The following is a 24,047-nucleotide window of genomic DNA, read 5'->3' on the forward strand; positions in this document are numbered from 1 at the left end:
TTTACTTGACATTATCTTTTTCATGGTGTTTCGACAATATGTTTTGATTGTTCTGAGACAAGAGAAATCCCGTTCATTTAAAGCAGAAGTTGGTGTTAATAAGAGAATTGATGATCAGTTTGTTATGTTGTAATGAATTGCAGTACTTACTATATAAAATTACACATATTTTGTAACTTATCTAACTTTCTGAAAATATTTCGATCAGCGTAATTTTTAAGTAATTTGTAATAATAAATATCTTGAAAGTTCTTTGGCGAAGGTAACTTTTAAATTTTGAATCGTCAAAGAGGTCAAAAATTTGCAAATCTTCTAAATTCGAAAAACGAGTATCTATTTGCATAATACATAGTAGATATCCAAAATTTCAAAATATACTCATTTTTCGAGATATGTTTCATGCCTGTGTCTTTTTTGGGGTGGTTCGGAAATATCAAGCGAACCCAAAACGTCACTGCGTATATATTGAAAACTACTATCATTACGAAAATCTTTGTGATTTTGCACCAGTTTTCTTATTCTATATTTGAAATAAATAATGTTAGTTGACTGATTTTGAACAACAATGAATATCAAATCGGTTTGGGCAGACACTTTCTTAAAAATATTTAAAAGAGTATTAAAAGAGTAATCATTTAATAAAGTTTTCAAACCGATTGCTTCACTGATCAAGATATGACATCACAACTTTCAAAATCATCGCCTTCGATAATAAATTAAAAAAACTTCCAAAGGCTGTTCACGAAAATTTGCTCCAGTGGAAACTAACCGAGGTTTAAAATTTCATCGCGTCTGACAAACTGTATGCATTTTTTTCGAAACAAATTGTTCTGAAAGAGTAGTCCGTTTGGCCGAGCTAAACTGGCAAGAAAAGACGATATTCTTAATTTTTGTACACGTATCCTGCAAAACTAAATTCATTCTATTCCCATGACAGTGAGCAAATAAAGCTTGTGGTGCAATAGTTTTAACTCTTGCCTGGAGACCGTTCAATTCACCAGACATCACGGCAGCGCCGTTATAAGTTTGCCTCAATTTGCCCTACCAATTAATTTTTGATATCAAAAAATTTTAATCTGTTCTTTAAAACACCAAAAACATATTCTGCCTTATAGCTTTTACTCACTGTAAAACCTTAAAACCTCTCATAAATATTACCACGTAACGCGTATCGGACAACAATTGAAAATGATTGTAAATGACATGATAATCAGAAGTTTTGTCTATTTCTAGCGAAAAGCAAATGGTTTTCTGAAGCTCAGATCCAATAACGTTATTCAAAATGTAACTAATTAATTATATTAGTTCATTCTGTACTGTTTTAGACATGCCGCTAAATATCTTAGAATCAGAAAGTACATTAGAAAATCCAAATCGTATTTCTTAAACAATTTTATTAGTTACCTATAATTATATTATATAACGATTATACGATATTATATATTTATAAATGAATGATAATTCCTGACAACTTAAAAAAATTACAATATCAATTAAACGACGAAAAACGGCGTGATTATTTTTTAAAATTTCTGCCGATGCTTCCAAATGAAACCGACAGATTTAAATATGCCGTACCTGCCGCTTAATGCCTGCGGAGAAATATATGTTTGGTTGCTCATCGACTTGTATTTTTCGTTGGTTTTACGTGTAAATCGTCAAGCTACGGAGGAGCTGGGATCGGCTAGCCGAACAGTAAGATGAATGGCTCGGATCATTCAGTGTTTGAAAATGCGCAGGGATCACTTAACGCCCGGATTGGTCGAATCCATTTAAAAGCCATGAATAAAATTTAGTCTGTATTATCTGACAGTTTTTTTATTTCACAGATACAAAAAATTACATAAACTCTAATTAAATTGAATATTAAAAAAATCTATAATATCTATAAATGTGTGGGTCGGCACTGCCGACCCTGCCGACCTTGACCGGCCGCCACTGCGAGAAACGTTTTATACCGTTGCGTTATGACAGTGAAAAACTTGAAAATGGACGATGATAGGGAAATTAACGGCACTGAAAAATTCAAATACTTAGTATTCATACTCTCAAAGAATGGAGCCACCGAGCAAGACATAACCAGTAGATTAGCAGAGACTAGTTATTTTTTTTATTTCTTAAGCATTCCGTATACCTATGTGGCCGTGAAAATATTCAATAAAAAATAATTTTTCTAAAAAAAATACATGATAATCTAGACTGGTCCTTAATTTATTAATATTGGATGAGATGGTACACGAAAATTAGACCAAAATCATTAGACCAAAAGCAGTAGACCGAACTCATTAGACCGAAAAGCACTTTACCGAAACCTCACTAGACCGAACAGCATTAGACCGAAATGGTAAATAAATTTAAAACGTTTGCAATTCGACACCCCCATCGAACAAGGTTGTAACTCATTTTTAGCGATTTTACAGGAGAGGCAAAAAACGAAAACAAGAATTTTTAAAAATTTGTAGTGAAATGGTTTAAGTCTTTTACACTGATGCGATATGATATTTATTGGGACCGTGCAAGTTCGGCAAAGCGACCCCTATTTCTTCGCTCTGTACTTTTATTCGCACTTTTAATTATATTGGCCAATTATATTAGTCCTGGTTACTGGATAATTGTCAAGGCCATAGTCCAAAAAAATAGTAAGAAGAAAAAATAAGATTCAGGTTATGTTATGAAAACGTGAACAATTGTATGTATTAAATAAAATTAGTTATTAAAATGCAGTACTGCACTCAAAATACAATTAATTAAATTTACCTTTATATAATAATTGCATACCATATCAATATTGTGGAGCAATATATAATTTTTCTGCTTCAATGACAGAAGGTATGAAATATACGTCAATTTGACAATTTCAATTGACAATATGAATTATTTAAGATAGTTGCAATATTTCTCCGCGACTCGCGCACGGTCGTTTCTCGTTTCCCTTCCAAGTACTTGCACACCGCGAATAGCATAATAAGGGATTACTGTGAGATACATGTTTTGTAATTTTATTAACTATTGAAAATCTTGAGTTTGATTGAGATACAACTTTAAGAGTAAAGATGATACTTCGTAGAAAAAGGTTGTAACTTGCCTAACCACCATTTTACACTCTAAGTGTTAATTATTTTTCCAGTTTTACTATTAAAATGTTGTATGTTTTGAGTCATCGTCAATAGAGATAGGAGAAAATTAGTTGTTATGGTAAATTTAAACAAAATATCAACTCATTGTTTTCACAAATTTAATTGGAAATTATAAATTTTACAATAACAATAATATTCTATCATTATGAAGAGAACATGTTATAAAATATCTCAAATTTTTTGCATTTCTATTGCGTATCTGTAAATATTTAATTTTAGACAATTTTGCTTTATTACTTTACTCTTTTACTATTAACATCTACTTCAAAATTAACATGGGTGTCCTTAAATAGGTTAAAATTTAGAAATTGCTTCTGATTTATTTCAGTTACGGATTAAGGCTTGCCTAATGCTTTGGCACATCGTGTCATGGTTATATGGTCTGGAGCATATACGAGTTATTTTTTTCCGTTTTTCTATAAGAGCATGCATTGAATCACCTTCCTTTTGGAATGTGCTATTTCAAAAAATACATTAAATATTAAACTTTTTTTACTACGTAGAAGTATGTAGCAAAAACTATTCTAATTTATTTTGTCCACCGCAACTATCAAAAAGGAAACAGTTCGTAAATCCTTTTTTATTTACATTTGGATAAATTGACTTTATTATGAGATGCAACATATGTTTGATTACTTTATAAATTAAACATACGTGCAACAAAGTTGTAACTCAATTAAAAACCTTGTTAGTCGTCAAGTATAAAGAAAGTAAATATTTAACATATGGAGTATCCAGTGTTACTGCCTTTTTCACGCTAAAATGACTTAAAATGGCACATGTAACTTAAAATACAACTTCTTATTAGCCAAACTATTGAGAATTTAACTATGTCGTTTATATTGGTGTGTGCGCAATTTTTTGCTGAATTCGCCTATGTTGAAATCTGAAAATAGATGTAACTTGAGTTACAACCTTTTTCATGGGGGGTGTAGAATTATGCTAAGATTTTGTACATCTGTCTTTTTGTTTATTGTATTTTTTTGTATTATTTTATATATAGACTGTGTAAATTGTGTAAATTGTAAGAAACTTATTAGTAAGAAATTGTTACTCTGTACAGTCTGATATGAAATAATTTTCATCCGTTAAACAAATTAGTGAAGGTCAAAATAAATTAAGGGTAGAGTGACATTAATACCATTTTAAATGTTTATAATAACCATCCAAATATCATTTAGTTTTAATTACATTAGTCTTATCTCTTTTACTGCGACAAGTAAAAAGAACCACTTTTCGGTCTTCTGCTGTTCGGTCTAGTGAGGTTTCGGTAAAGTGCTTTTCGGTCTAATGAGTTCGGTCTACTGCTTTCGGTCTAAGAATTTCGGTCTCTTTACAGTAAACTGGATGAGATATTCAAATACCTACGTAGTTAAGATTGTTGGTGACCAAAATAATAATAAAACATACAATATTCTACTTAGTTAGCTATGACACGCTATTTTCTTAAAAATTTGACATTATAATATTTTTATAGTTTCAGTTGCTTTGTTGCCATTACTAATATAATTTTTTCTAATGAGGAACTGATTAATATGTTTTTTGTAATAGTGGAGCATAACAAAAATGTGCTATTAGCAGTAAGAATTTTTCATCAGCAATTCCCTGATAGACTACAATCAATAAGAGAAACTTTTGAAAATATACTAGAACGGTTTCAACGAACTAGACACTTAGATTACGATAAATCTGATCGAATAAAAACTATTGTAAATGAAAAAAAAGGAATTAAATGTAAACCAAATGTCACTAACTAAGGATCTGCATAATATTAGTACAACCGTTCTTATGATTTAAGTATCTAGTCTATTGAAACCGTTTTAGTATACTTTCAAAAGTTTCTCTTATTGGTTGTCGTGTAGCAGCGAATTGCTGATGATAAATTTTTATTGCTAATAGCTCATTTTTGTTATACCTACTCTCCTAGTACAAACACAATTTTAACAAGTTCCTCATCAAAGCAACTAAAACTATAAAAATAGTATAATGTTAAATGTTTAATCAAATTGTGTGTCATAGTCAACTAGGGAGAATATTGTATGTTTTATTAATATTTTACACACCGACAATCTTAACTACGATTGTATTTGGATGTCTCATCTAATATTAATAAATTAAGGATCAGTCTAGATTAATATGTATTTTTTTCAAAAAAATTTTTTTGATTGAATATTTTTACGACCACCTAATAAAATTTCACGTAATTTTTTTGCAATTAATGTTTGGCTTAAAGAATCACGAATAACTCACAAATTAAACCACTTAATATAGGGAATGCTTAAGACATAAAAAAGTACCATAAAATATCATTTCATTACAATACAGAAAATACTCATTCTGAGTTTCGACCAACCCTGTATACTAAAATTAAACATTCCGCTATACTATTAATGTTCAACAATAGTAGACTATATTAAATATCGTTTGAACTAAAATAGAAATTTTGGCGGCAAATCACTACAATTCTACAGGGTGTGAATATTGCTACGAAATTAACCAAAAAAACATAGTTATCTTTTAAAATAACTCACATTACAAAACTTTATATTTTAAGAAAGAAAACTTCGAGGATAATCCAAAAGAGTAAAAATATACAGGGTGTTCTATTTAAAAAAACATAAGTTTGTATCATTCTGTCAATACTGGTGGCCCTGTATATTTGCAAATATTTTTAAATAATGGTTCTATCTATGCCCAAGCTTTTATCTCAATAACTTTTTCTCGTATCTCTTACGACAAACGAGTAATTGGACTTTGTCACACTAATGCCCCACCCTGTATAATTGATACTAAATTTTAAAACTTCTGGGGTCTTGACGACACCAGTGTCATCAAGAGAGTAGTTGCCATACTTACCTAATGAATATTACCTATGTCCAGCTGAAAGAAATATTTACGTACTGTATCTTTACAATAATTGAATCATCCATACAGAACCAAAGAACGCTTTTTTTAAAAGAAATATTATTCTATCAAAATGTAAAAAAACTAATATTTAGTTCGTCATATCAGAAGTGGACGATGTATTTAAAACTGATTTTTGCTTCCAATCCAGATCTTCATTATTTGTTGACACACACCTTGGGAATTTAAGCTGGGCTAGGGTGAACGATAACTATCATGGTTGATTGAAATATTATTTTTCGATAGTGTTTCAATTATCTGGGGTAGTTTATCGTCTCACAAATTGGCAAAATATTTAAACATATTTTTTATTCATTTCATAGACATTTATTAAAGAGATAAACATTGTTGCAGGAAACACCATACGTTATGATGCACACAGCAAATAACTTCACTGGAAACAGCAGATTCTACGGTTTTTGTATCGATATTCTTGACAGAATATCTCAGGAGGTCGGCTTCGATTATTTACTTGATTTAGTACCAGACCGGAAATATGGCGCACGCGATCCCCATAGCGGAACGTGGAATGGCATGGTATCACAGCTAATGCAACATGTAAGTATATTGCTTTAAGTGCTTTATGTTAGTGGAATTTATGTCTCTATCTTTTATAGATTCTTAATGTTGCTATTAGTTAAGAATTCCGAGAAGAATTATTGTGATGGTTACACATTTAACATTTTTACTATTATGATATTGATGCTGTAAACAAATTTTAATACAATCATATTTACCTAAGAATTTAAGAAAACATATAAATTCCAAAAGTCAGCATCATCATTTGGCTCTACAACTCTATGTGAGTTTTGGCCGCATTTATTATTTCCCTCCATTGTTGTCGATCCTGAGCAGCTATTTCCCATTTTTCGTAGATCACTGGCTACTGCGTCCTTCCATCTCTTTCTTGGGCGACCAACTGACCTTTTGGCATCGGGCCTTTTCCAGAATGAGGCGTTCAGAAGTCTTAAGTCACTCGATCTTAGCACGTGACTCGCCCACCTTATTCGGTTTGCATTAATGTAGCGTAGGTACTATGTTTTCATCTCCGTATACTGTCTGGAGTTCATCATTGTGTCTTCTTTTCCATTCTCCTGTTGTCTCGTCTCTGCAAGGCCCATCATAGAGAGTTCGCAGTATCTTTCTTTCAAGTACCAGTAATTTTGACGTTTCTCGCTGGTTCAGAGTCTATGTCTCGCTTCCATACGTTCTTGTGGGACGAATTATTGTATTATATACTCTTATTTATGCTGGTCTTGAGAGTATTTTTAATTTAAGTACGGTCATTAATGAGTAATATGCCCCGTTTTCTAGAATGATCCTGGCTGCCACGTTCTTTTCATATTTATTTTCAGATGTTATGATCGCTCTCAGGTACTTGCATTCTTTGACGACTTCAAAGTTATATTCATTCATTGTTACGTTTTGTGTAACCCTTGGTCTTGGGTTCTTCGTAACCACCATGCCTTGTCCTCGTTGACCTTAAGACCAACTTCATTGGCTCCGTTCTTGACTACGGTGAAAAATTATTTCCAAAAATGTTTACTAATTAACCCATTCGCTGCCGATCATGCGCCAGCGCGTGATATGGTTACTTCAGTCAGATGCCGTTCACGAGCCAGCGAGTGATTTCAGTCAGGTGCCATTCAACAGAGTGGCTTCTAACTGAGTTCCATTCTCTTCGATAGGCAGCGAATGGGTTAACCTAATTAATATTGCAGAATAAAAACCAAGATGCTAATTCAGAGTATCCCCATTGAGTTACATAAAATTATCACTAGTAATACCACTAGAGGTCAAATTATTTCCGGAAATTTTTTTGAGATCATGAATATTTTGAAAATTTGCCGAGTCGCAGACGAGGGAAATTTTCTAAAAATATTCATGATCAAAAAAAAATTTCCGGATATTAATTTGACTTCGCTTGGTATTCGGTAAGAAAATTCCACACCAAATTTGCATTTGAAAATCCAAAGCTGCATGAACAGATTAATAGCGCGCCATAGCTTTGTCAGCAATTATTTAGGCTTTCAAATTCGTAATTTCTACTCATTGTAGTTGCATGGGAATACCATTTCAAGATAGAAAATAGTATATTCTTCAATTTTACATAAGTTTTGAGTAACTCCAAGTGATAGAAAATGAATCAAAACTAAATTATATAAACAAATAAAAACCAGTCTGGCAAAAATGTTCTGTTATTGTAAACGTCAAAAAATTTCCACTATAATTCGCTGTTGGGTACCCCACGAGCAAAAAATTTACGATAAAATACCTCCGTTGCCATGGTGATCTGTCAAAATAACGTATTTTGATTGGTTCAAAATTACAGGTGTGGAATTTTCAGTATAATATATCTCTTTAAGAAGAGCCAAAACAGAAAACCAGAAAATTACCTCATTCCCTACAACAGGGGTTTCAACCTCTCTGTATTAACAGTTCATAACCCTGTCATATGCCAGGGTCCTGCGGAACAGATCTCGCCGTCACGCCAATTCATGACGCCATCCATCTGTATCTATCATATTGGATATTTTCTACAATCGGCTTCATATTGCGATCTGTATCTTTCATGTTTGCAGAATGGTCTTAGAACTAAAAAGAACTGGTTACCTTTACTGGTTAACTTTGTATGAATCTGTAAATAAATATATAAATCGTCACGCCGATGATCTTGCCCTTTTCCATCATAATCCTTCTCTCGGACAGATACTTTGCCACAACTTCTATCCGATATCCAAAAATTCTCTCTTTTCCATTTCCTTAATTATTTCGTTCCATTGCAGCGTAGTCAATGTAGTCCTAACATCGAATAACAGCAGGGTCGCCCTACGGTGTTCATACCTGCACAGTAGGTCGAATGCACTCATAATTCCATCAGTGGTGCTTTTCCCTTTGCAAACCCAAACTGCCTCTTGAATAAACCTCCTGATCTCTCAATCATGTCATCGTTACAAATCATCCCCTCAGTACGGCCATATTATGTTTACATTATACACACGTTAGTAAACTGTATTATACCAATTTATGCAAATTATGCTCAAAATTCCTTAAAATATGATGGAACTGTATTTGAAAACAAACATAGATTTGCATAATGTGTCACATAAACAAATATATTTATGTAAGCTAAAATGGTGCAATCAACTATGAAATATTACCTAAATGTTGTATAATTAATAGAAAAAACTATAACTTAATTTTCAGGAGGAAAAATAGTGATATTTTTAATCAGACTCTTTCGAAGACCTCTATGTTTTAACTTTGGAAACTAAAATATTTTTGTTCGTATATCACTGAATTTCCTCGATTTTTTGCTGAAAACCTAGGTAAAAAAACATAAAAGTTTTGCTCCAAAAGTTTTATTGACTGATTCTTACCATTTAACTAGTACTTTTTACACTGAATCCAAACATGATAACACTTTTTTTTATAAAATAACATATTTTTGACTTATTTACAGCTACAGGGACATGGGTTTACTACAATAAAACGTGGTTCTGAAGCATTTTCTTGAGTATTTTACGTCCGCAACATTTCCTTTAACACTCCATTTTCCCCGATATAATTTTTTATGATCACTAGCATCTCCAAAATGTTGTGGAAAAAAGTCTATGTGGGAATCAAGGAAATGGATTTTAAGAGACATGCTGAAACCTGCAGCCCAAATCACTGTAGGTTTTCAGAAGATTGTTAACATATTTCTTGTAGCTGTCATCTTTATAGTTGCCCAAGAAGTTTTTATTGCGAAAGTTTTTACAATAGTGTCCCAGTCCCAATACGAAATTATTATCTTTTATCAAATCTTGTATTTGTGGACCTGCAAAGATTCTCTTTACTCTCCATTGCCGCTAAATTTTACAGCTCCCCTGTTTTGGGGCAAATAGATTTTGTCTGATGCCATAATCTCTTTCTCTCTCTCTCTCTCTCACACACACACACACACACAATTTTCGCACCACTTCGTCTAAGACACTTTTTTTCAAGTACAAAAACCTCGTTCAATTTTGTCCATAATATAGGCTATTAATTATGTATTTTAGAAAGGAACTACAACGTTAATGGGGTATTATTGTTTCATATAGTCAATGGACGTCTAAATATAAAAAAACCGCGGATTGCTACCATTTAAAGGGGTACGTTTTTGAGAAAGAAGTGAATTAGTCCCTAGGCACAGGCCGAATTAGGGTGAGTTCTATGCACTTTTGGTGCAAACACGTCTACAGGAAAATTGTTCCAGGTTAAATTTACTATCGAAGTATCACATTTTGAAGTCAAAAATGTTTTTTTTTACAAAAATATGTTCAAATGAAAAGCAAGAAAAAAACACGAAGAATAGCAATTTTGTTTTTTGCCCCATAACTTTTTTCCACGAGGATATAGGTATAGGCATTGCTTCACAGAAAAAATATTTCTCCATCCTTTCATCCAGGAAACTTCCATCCTGTTTCTTTAAAATGACGTATAGTAGAAGTCTCTATGATTTATAGTTTCCAAAATATGATTTTTTAAAGTTCACTACTCAGAGCGATTTTGGGACATTTTCCTTGTTACTTCGCAAACATTGTTCTGTAACTTTTTTCTACGCAGCTTTAGGCATATTATGTAATATAACATTAAATAGAAAGAGAAATCAATTACCTTTAACATGGTCTATCGTAGAATGATATTGAGTGAGGACGTTTGAGTTGGAATAAATTCATTTTCTCGAGAATGGGCAAATTCGGAGAGAAATCCTGAGACAAGTCAATTTTTATTTTTAAATTATTATGACTTTTGCCATATATATCATACTAGTGACGTCATCCATCTGGGCGTGAGGACGTAATAGGCGATTTTTTTAAATGAGAGTAGCGGTTGTGTGATAGCTCATTTGAAAGGTTATTTAATTCTCTATTCAGTAATATAAATATTAACATAATTGTGTGTACAGGGTGTCCAAAAAAATTTTTTTTATTAAATTAATTGACCCAAAAAGAAAAATGTAAACAATTTATTTAATTTAAAAAACATTTTACTGCTGTCATAAAAACAGGTAATAATGTTTACTTTAGAAATAAACCATGCTTTTCGCTTAATTTCAATATTCAAACAGCTAACAGACAGGTGGGTGGAAGCTTTAACATTGAATTTAAGCGAAAAACAATGATTATTTGTCAAATAAACATTTCTTGCTGTTTTCTGACACCATTCAAACGCATTTTCAAAGAAATGAATTAAATACATTCTTCTTTTGTCTCATTTAATTTAATTAAAAAAAATTTTTTGGACACCCTATATAAATAATTATCTTAATGTTTATATTTACTGGATAGAGAATTAAATAACTTTCAAATGGGCTATGAAACGACCCCTACTCTCATTTAAAAAATCATCGATACGTCATCACGCCTATATGGATGACGTCACTAGTATGATATATATGGCAAAAATCATAATTTAAAAATAAAAATCGACTTGTCTCAGGATATTTCTCCAAATTCGTCCATTCTCGAGATAATGATTTTATTCCAACTCAAACGTCCTCACTGTATAACTATATCTAAGCAAGATATGGTTTTTCAAGGTTTTATAATTTTAATGATTTTTGATATATTTTACGATTATTTTTAAATTTCTCAATATAACTTTTTTATTGTTTATTTAGGTATATACATTGTGCAACAGAAAATTAAGCTTACTTCTTTACTTTAAAATGGTGTATTGTAAAAAATTCTAAGACTATTTTTAAACAAGATATTATGCTTTCTCAAATTGTAACATATACACATGCAATATGTGCCACTAAGTTGGAACCATATGAAAAACTTTTTTATTATTAACTTTATGAAAAAAAGTATTGCTTATAAAATGCTGTGCATAGTCTACAACCTAAGATGCAATCATCAGATATAAAATTTTATCAATTATGTACGAGGTATGTTAAAAAATACGAATTTCGCTCATGAGTTAAGTACCTTTATATTTCACAATAGCGAAAAGTGTTATTAAGGAAAGTTACTTGTAATTAAAAATTATATTATAATAACAGTTATATTCTTCTAATTGAACAAAATAAAACATTTTAAAATTTTTCTCAAATTACGGATACCCTTGGATATTCTATGGATATCTTGTTAAAAATAGTCCTATAATTCTTTGCAATAAATCATTGTGTAAAGAAAATACGCTTTTTTATTTCACAATGTAACTATAAATCCTAGAAACTTCTATTAAACGTCATTTTAGAGAGGAAGGATGGAAGTTATTTTTCGCTGACACAATGCCTATACCTATATCTCTGTGGAAAAAAGTTATGGGGCAAAAAACAAAATTGTTTTCTTTCGTGTTTTTTCTTATTTTCTTTTGAGTATATTTTTGTAAAAAAGGTATTTTTGAATTTAGAATGTGATATTTCGATAGTAAGTTTAATCTGGAGCAATTTTCCTGTAGACGTGTTTGTACCAAAAGTGCATAGAAGTCACCCTAATTCACCTTGCGCCTAGGGACTAATTCACACCATTTTCAAAAACGCACCCATTTAAATGGTAGCACTCCGCGGTTTTTTCAAATTTAGAGTTACGTTGACCAGATGAGACAATAAAATCTTGTTCACGCTGTAGTTCCTTTTAGCTCTATTAGGTCTGGATCCCGCGTATGAAAAAAAAAGTTGATTAACCCTTAACTGGTGACCCTATTTTTAATTACATAAATGGTGACCGTGAGTCTAACAGACTCCTGGCTAAAAACAGCTGTTTTTGTCAAGCTGGTACCTAAAAAATGCAATAAAACAGTTTTTAATAATAAAACAATATTGTAATGTCATTTTTATTTAGACAAAAAGAAAAAAATCAAACTGTAGGACTTATAACAAAAATAGAAAAAATGGTAACATATTTTATAACATAAAATTTTTAAAGTCATATTCCAAAAAAAAATTAAACATATACAAACAAATATAATATATGTATGTTTAAAAATAGGTCCATTTTATATAAAAAAATTTTTAAAACAACATAATTGCAATTCTGCACAAAACCTGCAAATCGCAAAAAACGTTAAAAATCTATTCTACTCTGGTACAATTTATACAAATTTCATCACTTTCTATATAATATCCTTCTTCCACATCATCATCAGTAATGTCACTGTTCGCCTCATTATACAATTTTGTGCACACTTCTTCGAAAACATCGTCTAATACTCTTACAGCTTTACGAGAACTATCCATATTAACATAACACTAATGGTGACCTCGCGTCTAGTAGACTCCGCGACGTAAATATTTCGAAAACGGGACAAGCGAGGTACCCCTCATTAACACATTCGAATATACTCTAAAAGCTAGGAAGCTACACCGAATTACAGGTTGCTACGTATTTGTGGCGAGAAACGCAGACGCGTTAATAAACGTGCGGAGTCTGTGAGACGCATGGTCACCAGTTAAGGGTTAATAGCAAGCTGAAAATTTGTTAATAGCTTAAGGGTGTCTAGTCGGATAAACTTTGATATATAGGAACACTGTAACAGGGGCAGTTTTAGTTGTGGGATAGGTTAAAAATTGGGAACGGTCAGACCACGAAAACGGCACATTTATTTTGTCCGACAGAACAGACTTAAACTCTCCGAACAGAGATTAAACTCTCATAAAAAAAATCAGACTGCTATTTATCACCTGTCATAATTCCTGTCATTTGACATATTCTACATGTTCCACTCATTAAAACGCCCATTAGGTGATAAATAGCAGTCTGATTTTTGCATGAGAGTTTAATCTCTGTTCGGAGAGTTTAAGTCTGTTCTGTCGGACAAAATACATGTGCCGTTTTCGTGGTGTGACCGTTCCAAATTTTTAACCTGTTCTACAATTAAAACTGCCCCTGTTTCAGTGTTCCCATATATCAAAGTTTGTCCGACTAGACACCCTTAAGCCATTAACAAATTTTCAGCTTGCTATTAATCAACTTTTTTTCATACGCGGGATCCAGACCTATATTATTTTAAACATAATTAATAACTTGAATAAATACGGTCATAGTTTAAAAAAATTATGATTTGGTGAGGAATTGTAAATGCAGGTTATATTTTTCTGCTCACACTTACGAGAGAGGGAAAAATTTGAGTAAAAGGCAGATAAACGTGGTAGCTTATAGAACTTGAAGAAGAAGACAGTGATATCATAATAATCTTGCATATAACAAATTTTTTCATGTAATTTTATATCAGTAATATGTAATTAAAACAATATATATTAATACAAACCTCCACATACACACATACACAAAATACATACAAAAAATATTTATAAAAATTAATAAAAGAACGTCTAAATCGGATAATAATCTTTGCAATTTTGGATTGTGCATCCACCAAATTTTGAACTGCGTCATGTGAAACTGTCCAAAAATAAATTTAAATCCAAATGCCACATTATAACGGTTATATTTGAAACTCAAAAATATTATTTTTAAAATTATCTTCATTTAATGAATTATAAAAAACCCCTCTATCTATCTTATTATCCCGGTTATGTTCCCGAGGGTTTACTGTAAAGAGACCGAAAGCAGTAGACCGAACTCATTAGACCGAAAAGCACTTTACCGAAACCTCATTAGACCGAACAGTCTTCTTCTTCAAGTACCATCTCCGCGACGGAGGTCGGCAATCATCATAGCTATTCAGACTTTGGAGACGGCTGCTCTGAAAAGTTCGTTTGATGTGTATCCGTACCATTCTCTCAGGTTGCTTAGCCACGATATTCTGCGTCTCCCTATGCTCCTTTTCCTTGAATCTTTCCCTGCATAATGAGTTGGAGCAAGTTGTATCTCTCTCCACGTGTAATATGTCCGAGATATTCCAATTTTCTGGTTTTGATTGTGTTTAAGACTTCCATTTTTTTATTCATCTTTCTCAGAACCTCTTTGTTTGTGACGTGTTCTGTCCATGATATTTTTAGAATTCTTCTATAAACCCACATCTCGAATGATTCCAGTTTTTTCATTGATGCCGCATTTAAGGTCCAAGCTTCCATTCCGTAAAACAGAGTCGAGAAAACGTAGCACCTAGCCAAGCTTACTCTTCGCTCCAACCTTAGATCTCTTGTGCAGAGCACTTTTCTCATTTTGTTAAAATTCGCTCTAGCCTTTTCGACTCTAATTTTAATCTCCTGGAAGTAATCATTTGTGGAGTTGATAATTGTTCCAAGATATGCATATTTATCTATTCGTTCGACGTTGGTTCCGTTTATGAGGAGATTCTCGTTATTTCTTTGAGTTTTAGATATTTTTATAAATTTTGTCTTCTTGATGTTCATTGTTAGACCGTATTCTTGGCTATATGTCGCTATTCTGTTAACCAGTATCTGAAGATCTTCAATATTTTCGGCTAAGACGACAGTGTCATCCGCATATCTAATGTTGTTAATGGGAACTCCGTTCACCCTTATTCCAACTTTTTCGCCCTGAAGAGCTTGTTTTAGGATCTCTTCCGAGTAGGCATTAAAGAGAACTGGCGACAATACGCATCCCTGTCTCACCCCACGTCTAATTTCAATTTCCTCTGCCAACTGTTCGTTAACACGTACTTTTGCTCGCTGCTTATAGTATAAATTAGATATGATCCTGAGGTCATTGTAGTCTATCTTCTTTAGTTTCGGGACATTCATTAATTGTTCATGTCGTACTTTATCGAAAGCTTTATTATAGTCATTAAAACAGACATATATATCTTGATTGACGTCTAGGCACCTTTGTATTAGGATATTAAGTGAGAAAAGAGCTTCACGAGTTCCTAGGCCTTTGAGAAACCCAAATTGCGTATCATTAATGTATATGTCCAGTTTATGATATATTCGGTTATGGATGACTTTCAGTAGCAACTTCAGCACATGGGACATCAAGCTGATGGTGCGGTAATTGGCGCATTTTCTTGCGTTTTTCTTTTTTGGGAGACAAACAAAGATCGACGTTAACCATTCTTTGGATAATACGCCTGAGCTCTAAATTTGGTTTAAAAGTATAACTAGAACATCAATATGCTGTTCATCTATAATTTTTATTAATTCGATAGGAAGCATGTCAGGCCCAGGGCTTTCTCCGTTCTTCATTGCCAAATTTCAGACCGAACAGTAGGAGACCGAAGAGCAGGAGACCGAAAAGCATTACATACATAATACAGGGTGCTCAAAGAGGATTGTAATCTGAGCAAGGATAACACCAACTTTCTTTCACCCTTTATCCATAATGATTGTTGTACATAATCGTTAAATTCAAATTAGGAGCAAATAAAATTTACCCTTAATTTCTTTTTACTTGTCGCAGTAAAAGAGATAAGACAAATGTAATTACAACTAAACGTTATTTGGATGGTTATTAGAAATATTTAAAATGGTGTTAACGTCACTCTATCCTTAATTTATTTTTACCTTTACTAATTTTTTTAACGGATGAAAATTATTTCATATCAGACTGTACAGTACAGTACTGTACTGCACACAGTCTATATACATCGCACACCTAGTTCAATAGTGCCACAAGTGCAAAACACAATATTCTCGAGAAATGAGAAAAACGTTTTGTAGCAAACGCGTTATGCCCTGTAAATAATTTATTTTGAGAATGACTGGCTTCAAAATTACAATTTAGGTAGCAAATTATACAGTTATTCGCTGGATCTTATTACAATTTATAAAAATTGTGAAGAAAGTCATTTATAAAACGATACCTAGGAGATACGGCGGCAATATAATGAAAAAATCAATTGATTTTTGCAGTTGTGGCCGTATTGAACGTATTGAATAACTACATCGGTTGTATTGAGGCAGTGTATATTATCGCCACATCTCCCAGTTATGGCTATATTGCATTTTCAAAACCTCCAAAAACCCTACAATGAAATACCGAAGTAACTTACTTTATACTTATCCAAAACAATATTTTAGTTCAGGCTGTATTGCATAAGATGGGGCATTATATAGGCAATATTTTACAGCCTTAACACAAAATTCGAATTTTTTGCAGTTGTGGCACAATTGAACTAGGTGTGCGACATATAAAATTATACAAAAAAAACACAATAAACAAAAAGACAGATATACAAAATCTTAACATAATTTACTCCAATCTTTTTTTAATTTATGTACCATTTCGGTCTAATGAGTTCGGTCTAGTGAGGTTTCGATAAAGTGCATTTCGGTCCAATGAGTTCGGTCTACTGCTCTCGGTCTAATGATTTTGGTCTAATTGTCGTGTACCGTTCCCGAGACAGAGACCTTGAGACGCTAGACATTATTACTGAAATACACTGTATACTCTGTAATCAGTTAAATGAGATGTTATACTCCGTCTAATTTACTTACCGTTACACGTCATTCGCGTCTTAGCCCGTGACGTCACATGATACCAACACGAAATATTTAGGGGGTAGGTGTGCTCTTTTTTAGAATCATTTTGCCGAGTACACTGGAATTACAGCCACTAGACATATTTTATTATATACGCCTAGAAATAATATTTGAAGATTTCTATTAATGTTATCTTAAAGAAATACACAATAATATGTTTCATTTAATTTGTATAAATGGATTATAAAGCGTTTTTATGAAGCACATTTGTTCGGAACATACTGTAACTGTAATCGAACGAAGGTGATATTTTGGCATAAATTGGTAACATTTATTTGACAGTTGCTGTATTGACACTTCAGATTTGTTTTTATTCTTTACTATAAATATTTTTGTAATTATATTTATTGTTTTTATTATTTAGTTTAACGTAAGATTATAACTTAATTATTGTTTTCTATTTCTAATGTTTTTATTTATTCACATTGAATATTAAATTGTTTTGTTGTATAATCCACTTCCGCAATAATTATGTGATTTAAAATGAATTCAAGAATTTTTTGTAATTGAGCAACAATGTCAACTTAGATCTCTGATGTAGATAATGACGTGCAACGGTATTAGACGGTATTACAAAGACAAAGTAAAGTATATTAGACGGTCTGTAGGTCTGTAAATTTCTATTTGTCTTTGCCACTTTTTTGAGTGTGTAGCTTTTCGATGTTCACAATAATGTTTTTCTTGCTCACTACCAACACGTTCATTTAGTAATTTTCATTCTTTCTGAGGATAATTTTAATTTTAGTAATTTTTTTTTTCGATTCTCCCAAGCCTTATTTAGTATTCTTCCCTACTCCTTCCAGGAACTTGTAAATATTAATATTTTATCTAATTTTGTTTTAATTTCTCTAATATAGTGAAGTGTTTTGGTTAAATTTTGAATTTATGTTTATATTAGACAATTAGCAGATCTTACAGAAGTTTCTTTTACTTTTTAGTATAATTATTTTTTACAAAAGTTTTATATCTGGTACAATTACGGGTAACATTAAAAAATTTAATTTTCTAATGAAAGTCTATCCATATACAGAGTTGGGATAAAGTATGGAACCAAGCAAATATCATTGAAACGAAAAGAACAATATTTATGAAACTTTGCTTGCAAGTACAGTGACGCAAAAGGCATCTGATGCCATATTTTTTGTTACTACTCCACTTCCGGTTTCACTGGAAATATCCTTAACTTATTTACTTTAAATGGGACACCCTGTATATTTTTGCGGATTTTAAAAGAACTTGTTATTTTTAATCCATACATACCAAATTTGGAAGAAAAAACTATTAAAACAAGAAATAAATCTCTTTAAATTTAAAAAATAGGTTAACTTATTTACGTTAGACCAATGATATTAAAAATAAAAAAAATAATTTCAAATGTTGAAAATGTCTGCTGTTTACCTTCTGACTACGTGCAAGTCTATAAATAAATTCGTGAGTCACTTTTTGCAAGATTTCTCCACGTATTCACATTCATCAATTATTCTTTGTCTCAAATTCTGCAAGCATGTTGGTCGCCTAACGTAAACATGTGATTTTAGATAACCTCAAAGAAAAAAAATCTGACGGGTTGAGGTCCGGAGAACGAGCGGGCCATTCTATAAATCCTCTACGTCCAATCCATCGACAAAAACTCGACGAAAATTCACTTCCAAAAAATGAAAATTCACCATAACCGATTATCATTAATATTTCAATACGATCTTTTTCACTTAACCCGGCACCTGCCACGTGGGGTGCCACCAGCGCCCCATAACACATTTTTATCAAATATTTGGTATTTCAAGTTTGGTTACCGAGCTGTGCGTCACAGTAGCTTTCTATAATATTATATAGCATATATGTATTAGTGTTTGAAGTGGTTATTTAGTGTCATTCTGAACTTATAGCTCTAAAGTCGAATTGGGGTGTCATCATCTGGCACTTTAAGTTTTAATTTTTTTTTTGTATTTTTGATAAACAGGTCAAATTTACATTTTTTATTGAAATAACTGATTTAAATTATTAATAGAGACTCTATACTCACTAAATCTTAATTTTTTTAGATATTTTACTTGACTTCATTTATTATGGCTTGGTATTTCCCAATTTGCTTATAACACCTATTTCATTTTATTTTTTAACTTTTATAACATATTAGTGGCTAATAAGTTAATAAAACATGTTTATTTATATTCTTGTGTTACTCAACGCATTATTTTGTTTTTTAAACAAGTAGATCACAGAAAATTTTTAAGGGGTGCTGTGAGCACCCCACGTGGCAGTTGGCGCCTTGCAAAGCCACGTGGCAGGTGCCGGGTTAAATGAAACATTTTTAATACAACTTATTTCTGTCAATTTATTAGTTCAGTAATCGTTTTACCTACTATACTAAATTCAAATAAGGCATGCAGTGCATGTAAACAACAATTTTAGTCTACAGTATAGATGGTACTCGTTTACTTCCTACTACGTTGTATTAATACAAAAAATTATCTACAGACACTTTTTAACAAATTTTTTTCTACCAAATTTGGTATGTATGAATTAAAAATAACAAGTTCTTTTAAAATCCGCAAAAATATACAGGGTGTCCCATTTAAATTAAATAAATTAAGGGTATTTCCGGTGAAACCGCAAGTGAAGTAGTAACAAAAAATATGGCAACAGATGCGTTTTGCGTCACTGTACTTGAATGCAAAGTTTCGTAAATATTGTTCTTTTCATTTCAAAGATATATTTGCTTGGTTCCATACTTTATCCCAACCCAGTATATATTATTAGGGTAATTTACTAGACTAACATTATTACACGCCATGCAATAACACATGTTTTGAAGGTCCTTCAGACGTCCTTTTGCTTCTGACGTCTTTTGTGCATGCCACGAACATATTACTTCTTTCTCGTTCTGTTAATTTTCTTACGGATACAGATTTAAAAGTTATAAACATAAAGATTTGTCGAGTAATGACACAAAAATTTTTGCACTTTGTTGATACAAGAGCATTTTCTTATAATGATATGGTGGCGTAAAGTTTGGGTTCGGAAAAATTGGTGAATATATTTTCTTGGCTATCTTTAATAGTAATTTATGAAAGAAGACAATAAAAGTTAACAGCGTGAGCTGATAGGCGAGTGAAAAAAACATGAGATTTAGTACGATATAACTAGAACCAAACCCAGACATTCAAAGTGAAAGTTATTATTCAACTCAAATTATTCTATATAGTCCACATATTGTTCAGTAAAAAGTTACACCATTTTGAGCGTCGGGTTTTGGGAGGTGGGGGAGAAGTCGGTAAATTAGTAGTTTTCAGGTTTTTCATCAATATTTCTAAAATTATGCGGTTTATTATGAACAATATTCAATACAAAAATGTTCTACATTAACTTTTAAACAAAAAAGTCCTATTCATAATCCTTCTAAAATGAACGGTTCCAAATTTAAGGAGGTAGTATAGTATAATTCGCCCTAAGACGAATATATTGAGGCATAAGAGAACAAGGTGGGTGGCGCAGGCGTTACAACTTTGAGTTGTATAGGAATTTTGGAGAACCTGACGTTGCTGAGAACCTAAATATGCTATAGTCAGAAAAGTTTTTGACCGAAGAGGCCGATAGAGCAACGAGCAAGGGGAAGACCGAGACTTAGGTACCAAGACAACTTAGAAAATGATTTAAAATATATTGGAATTAGAGCATGGGTGATGAAGATGATAGTATAATTGGTCCAAAAAAAAAGGCCAAACCCCGTCATCCAAAATAAAAGTTTTTCTCCAACACCGAATTGTTCTATATGGTCCACATATTGTTCAGCAAAAAGTTACTCCTTTTTGACCGTGGGGTTTGGGGGAGCGGTAGGGGAAAAGTCGGTAAATTAGTACTTGTTTAGGTTTTTCGTCAATATTTCTAAACAAAAGCGGTTTAGCCTGAACAATATTCTATTCAAAAATGTTCTACATTAAAGTTGAAACGAAAATTTTACTGTTGGAAAGATATCCATGCGACATTGTTCATAAAAACTTCAAATTGGGTTTCTTCTCCGTACTAGAGATTTATATGGCCTAGCCTTGTAGAAGCCTGTTGGTGAGGTTGACGTTCCTTCAAAGGCTTATTTGTAACATACTACCAGCCATTGAAATAGCAAATTTTATTTAGAAAACACCATCCTGTGTTAAAAAAATTAGTTTCCACAGTAATATTATCATAATTTGTCCAAACAATATAAAAAATATGGAAAACCTCCACGTTTCACCCTCCGTAACTCCGGAACCGTTGATTTTAGAATAATTATACATAGAACCTTTTTCGTTTCAAATTTAATGTAGAACTTTTTTGTCTAGAATATTGTTTACGCTAAACCGCTTAGGTTTAGAAATATTGACGAGAAACGTAAAAAACCACTAATTTACCGACTTTTCCCCTCCCCCAAACCCGAAGCTCAAAACGGTGTAACTTTTTACTGAACAATATGTCGATCATTTAAAACAATTTGGTGTTGAAGGATAACTTTCACTTTGGATGTCTGGGTTATTGCTTTTTTTTTTGGATTAACTGTATCATAATAATTATTTATATAAAAAACTCATACAGAAGTAAAAACTTTAAGTTGTATACTGGTATAAAATTGTTTATTAAAAACTATCTAAAATGTCATCCAAATGGATTGCAAAACGTTTTCGTTCTAATTCAGAACATCTTCAGTGCATTCTGCTGAGTAATTGGAACTAGCACACTATTTAAAGTGGTAACCTCATAATATATGGTTTACGTATTACATTTTAAGAAAATATGGTGACTACAAGTCGATGTTGTTACATTAATTTGAATACATGCTCAAAGAGCAACATGTTTCCCTGCTCGAAAACACTAGTGGGATTTTCCCATTGATTTTAAATTATCTATATGTTATTTTTAATTTTCTGAAATCTATAAGAATTTCCAATTTTAGTACGGAAATATTTTCAACCTAGGTCGAAAATATTATTCTATAGACAAGGGTAGATCTACTTTGAGGTGAATATGAGAGATGCCATTCTGATTTGAGAACATGTTGTGTGATCACTCAAAATTAAAATATTTAAAAATGATTAAAAGCCCCATTTTTCTTTATTTTCCGTGATTATGAAGTAAAACAAAAACACTCAACAAAAGACCCTCGTTGCAAAATAGAAATAAATACAAAAAAACTTCTTATAGTATATAAATTACAAGCTCAATGCTTTTCCATATCCAAAAAGAAGTGCTATACCTATATTATATAAGCGTTGCGTACGTTCTATGCTATTTATGTATACATACACATAATATATATTCTCAAACTCAATACTTTTTTCCTATCTAAAAAGTGCACAACGTCCCTACAGAAGTTTTTACTTTAAAAATTTATTTCGTCAAATAATGACGGTCGCTAATTTAATACTTTTTCCCCATCTAAAAAGTGCACAACGTCCCTAAGAAGTTTTGATTTGAAAAATTTATTTCGCCGAAGCGATGACAGTCGCTAATACAACATTTATTCCTCACCTAAAAAGTGTATAAGGTCCCTAAAAAAGTTTTCGCTTCAAAAATGTATTTCGTCAAAGCAATAACGGTCGCTAATTCAATACCTCTATCCCATCCAAAAAGTGCACAACATCCATAAGGATGTTTTCATTTGAAAAATTTATTTCGCCGAAGCGATGACGGTCGCTAATTCAACACTTTTTCCCCATCTTAAAAGTTCACAACGTCCCTAAAAAAGTTTTCACTTCAAAAATTTATTTTGTCGAACAAATACCGGTCGCTAATTTAATACTTATTCCCCATCTAAAAACTGCACAACGTCCCTAAAGAACTTTTCACTTCAAAAATTTATTTCGCTGAAGTGATGACGGGAGCTAATTCAATACTTAATCTAAAAAGACCAAAACGCCCCTAAAGAAATTTTTACTTCATAACATTATTTCGTCGAAGCAATGACGGTCGCGATGACGGTCACTAATTTAATAATTTTGCCTATCTAAAAAATGCACAACGTCGCTAAAGAAGTTTTCAGTTTAAAAATTTATTTCGCAGAAGCAATGGCGGTCGCTAATTCAACACTTTTTCCCCATCTAAAAAGTGCACAACGTCCCTAAAAAAGTTTTCACTTCAAAAATTTATTTCGCCAAGACGATGACGGTCGCTAATTCAATACTTTTTCCCCATCTAAAAAGTGCACAACGTCCCTAAAGAAGTTTTCACTTCAATAATATTAGTATTATTATACGTACATTATAAAATACACGTACAAAATTTATTTCGTCGAAGCGATGACGGTCGCGATGACGGTCATGAAATCAATCTTTATTCCGCATCCCAAAATATATTTTACATTTATTTTAAATTTAAATACTTTTATACAATTTATGTATACATACTTATAATATAGATACGTACAAAATTTATTCCGCCGACGTGATGATGGTCGCGATGATGGTCGCGAAATCAATCCTTTTTCCCCATCCTAAAATAGGTTTTACATTTATTTTAAATTTAAATGCCTCTACACAATTTATATATACATACACATAATATATAGCATAAGCGACGACGGTCGCAATGACGGTCGCGATGACGGTCGCGATGACGGTCGCGATGACGGTCGCAATGACGGTCGCAATGACGGT

At 32.2% G+C, this 24,047-nt stretch overlaps 1 protein-coding gene across 3 annotated transcripts in view; it reads left to right on the forward strand.

Moving 5' to 3' along the window:
• Nucleotides 1-24,047, forward strand: part of LOC114346442 (glutamate receptor ionotropic, kainate 2-like) — a 793,663-nt gene that overhangs the window by 564,109 nt on the left and 205,507 nt on the right. For all 3 annotated transcript variants that reach the window (XM_050656454.1, XM_050656452.1, XM_050656455.1), the window contains exon 9: nt 6,396-6,599. In XM_050656454.1, coding sequence (XP_050512411.1) covers nt 6,396-6,599 — 204 coding nt within the window. The remainder of the gene's footprint in view (nt 1-6,395; nt 6,600-24,047) is intronic.

Source organism: Diabrotica virgifera, chromosome 7 (assembly GCF_917563875.1).
Source record: "Diabrotica virgifera virgifera chromosome 7, PGI_DIABVI_V3a".
Taxonomy (NCBI): domain Eukaryota; kingdom Metazoa; phylum Arthropoda; class Insecta; order Coleoptera; family Chrysomelidae; genus Diabrotica; species Diabrotica virgifera.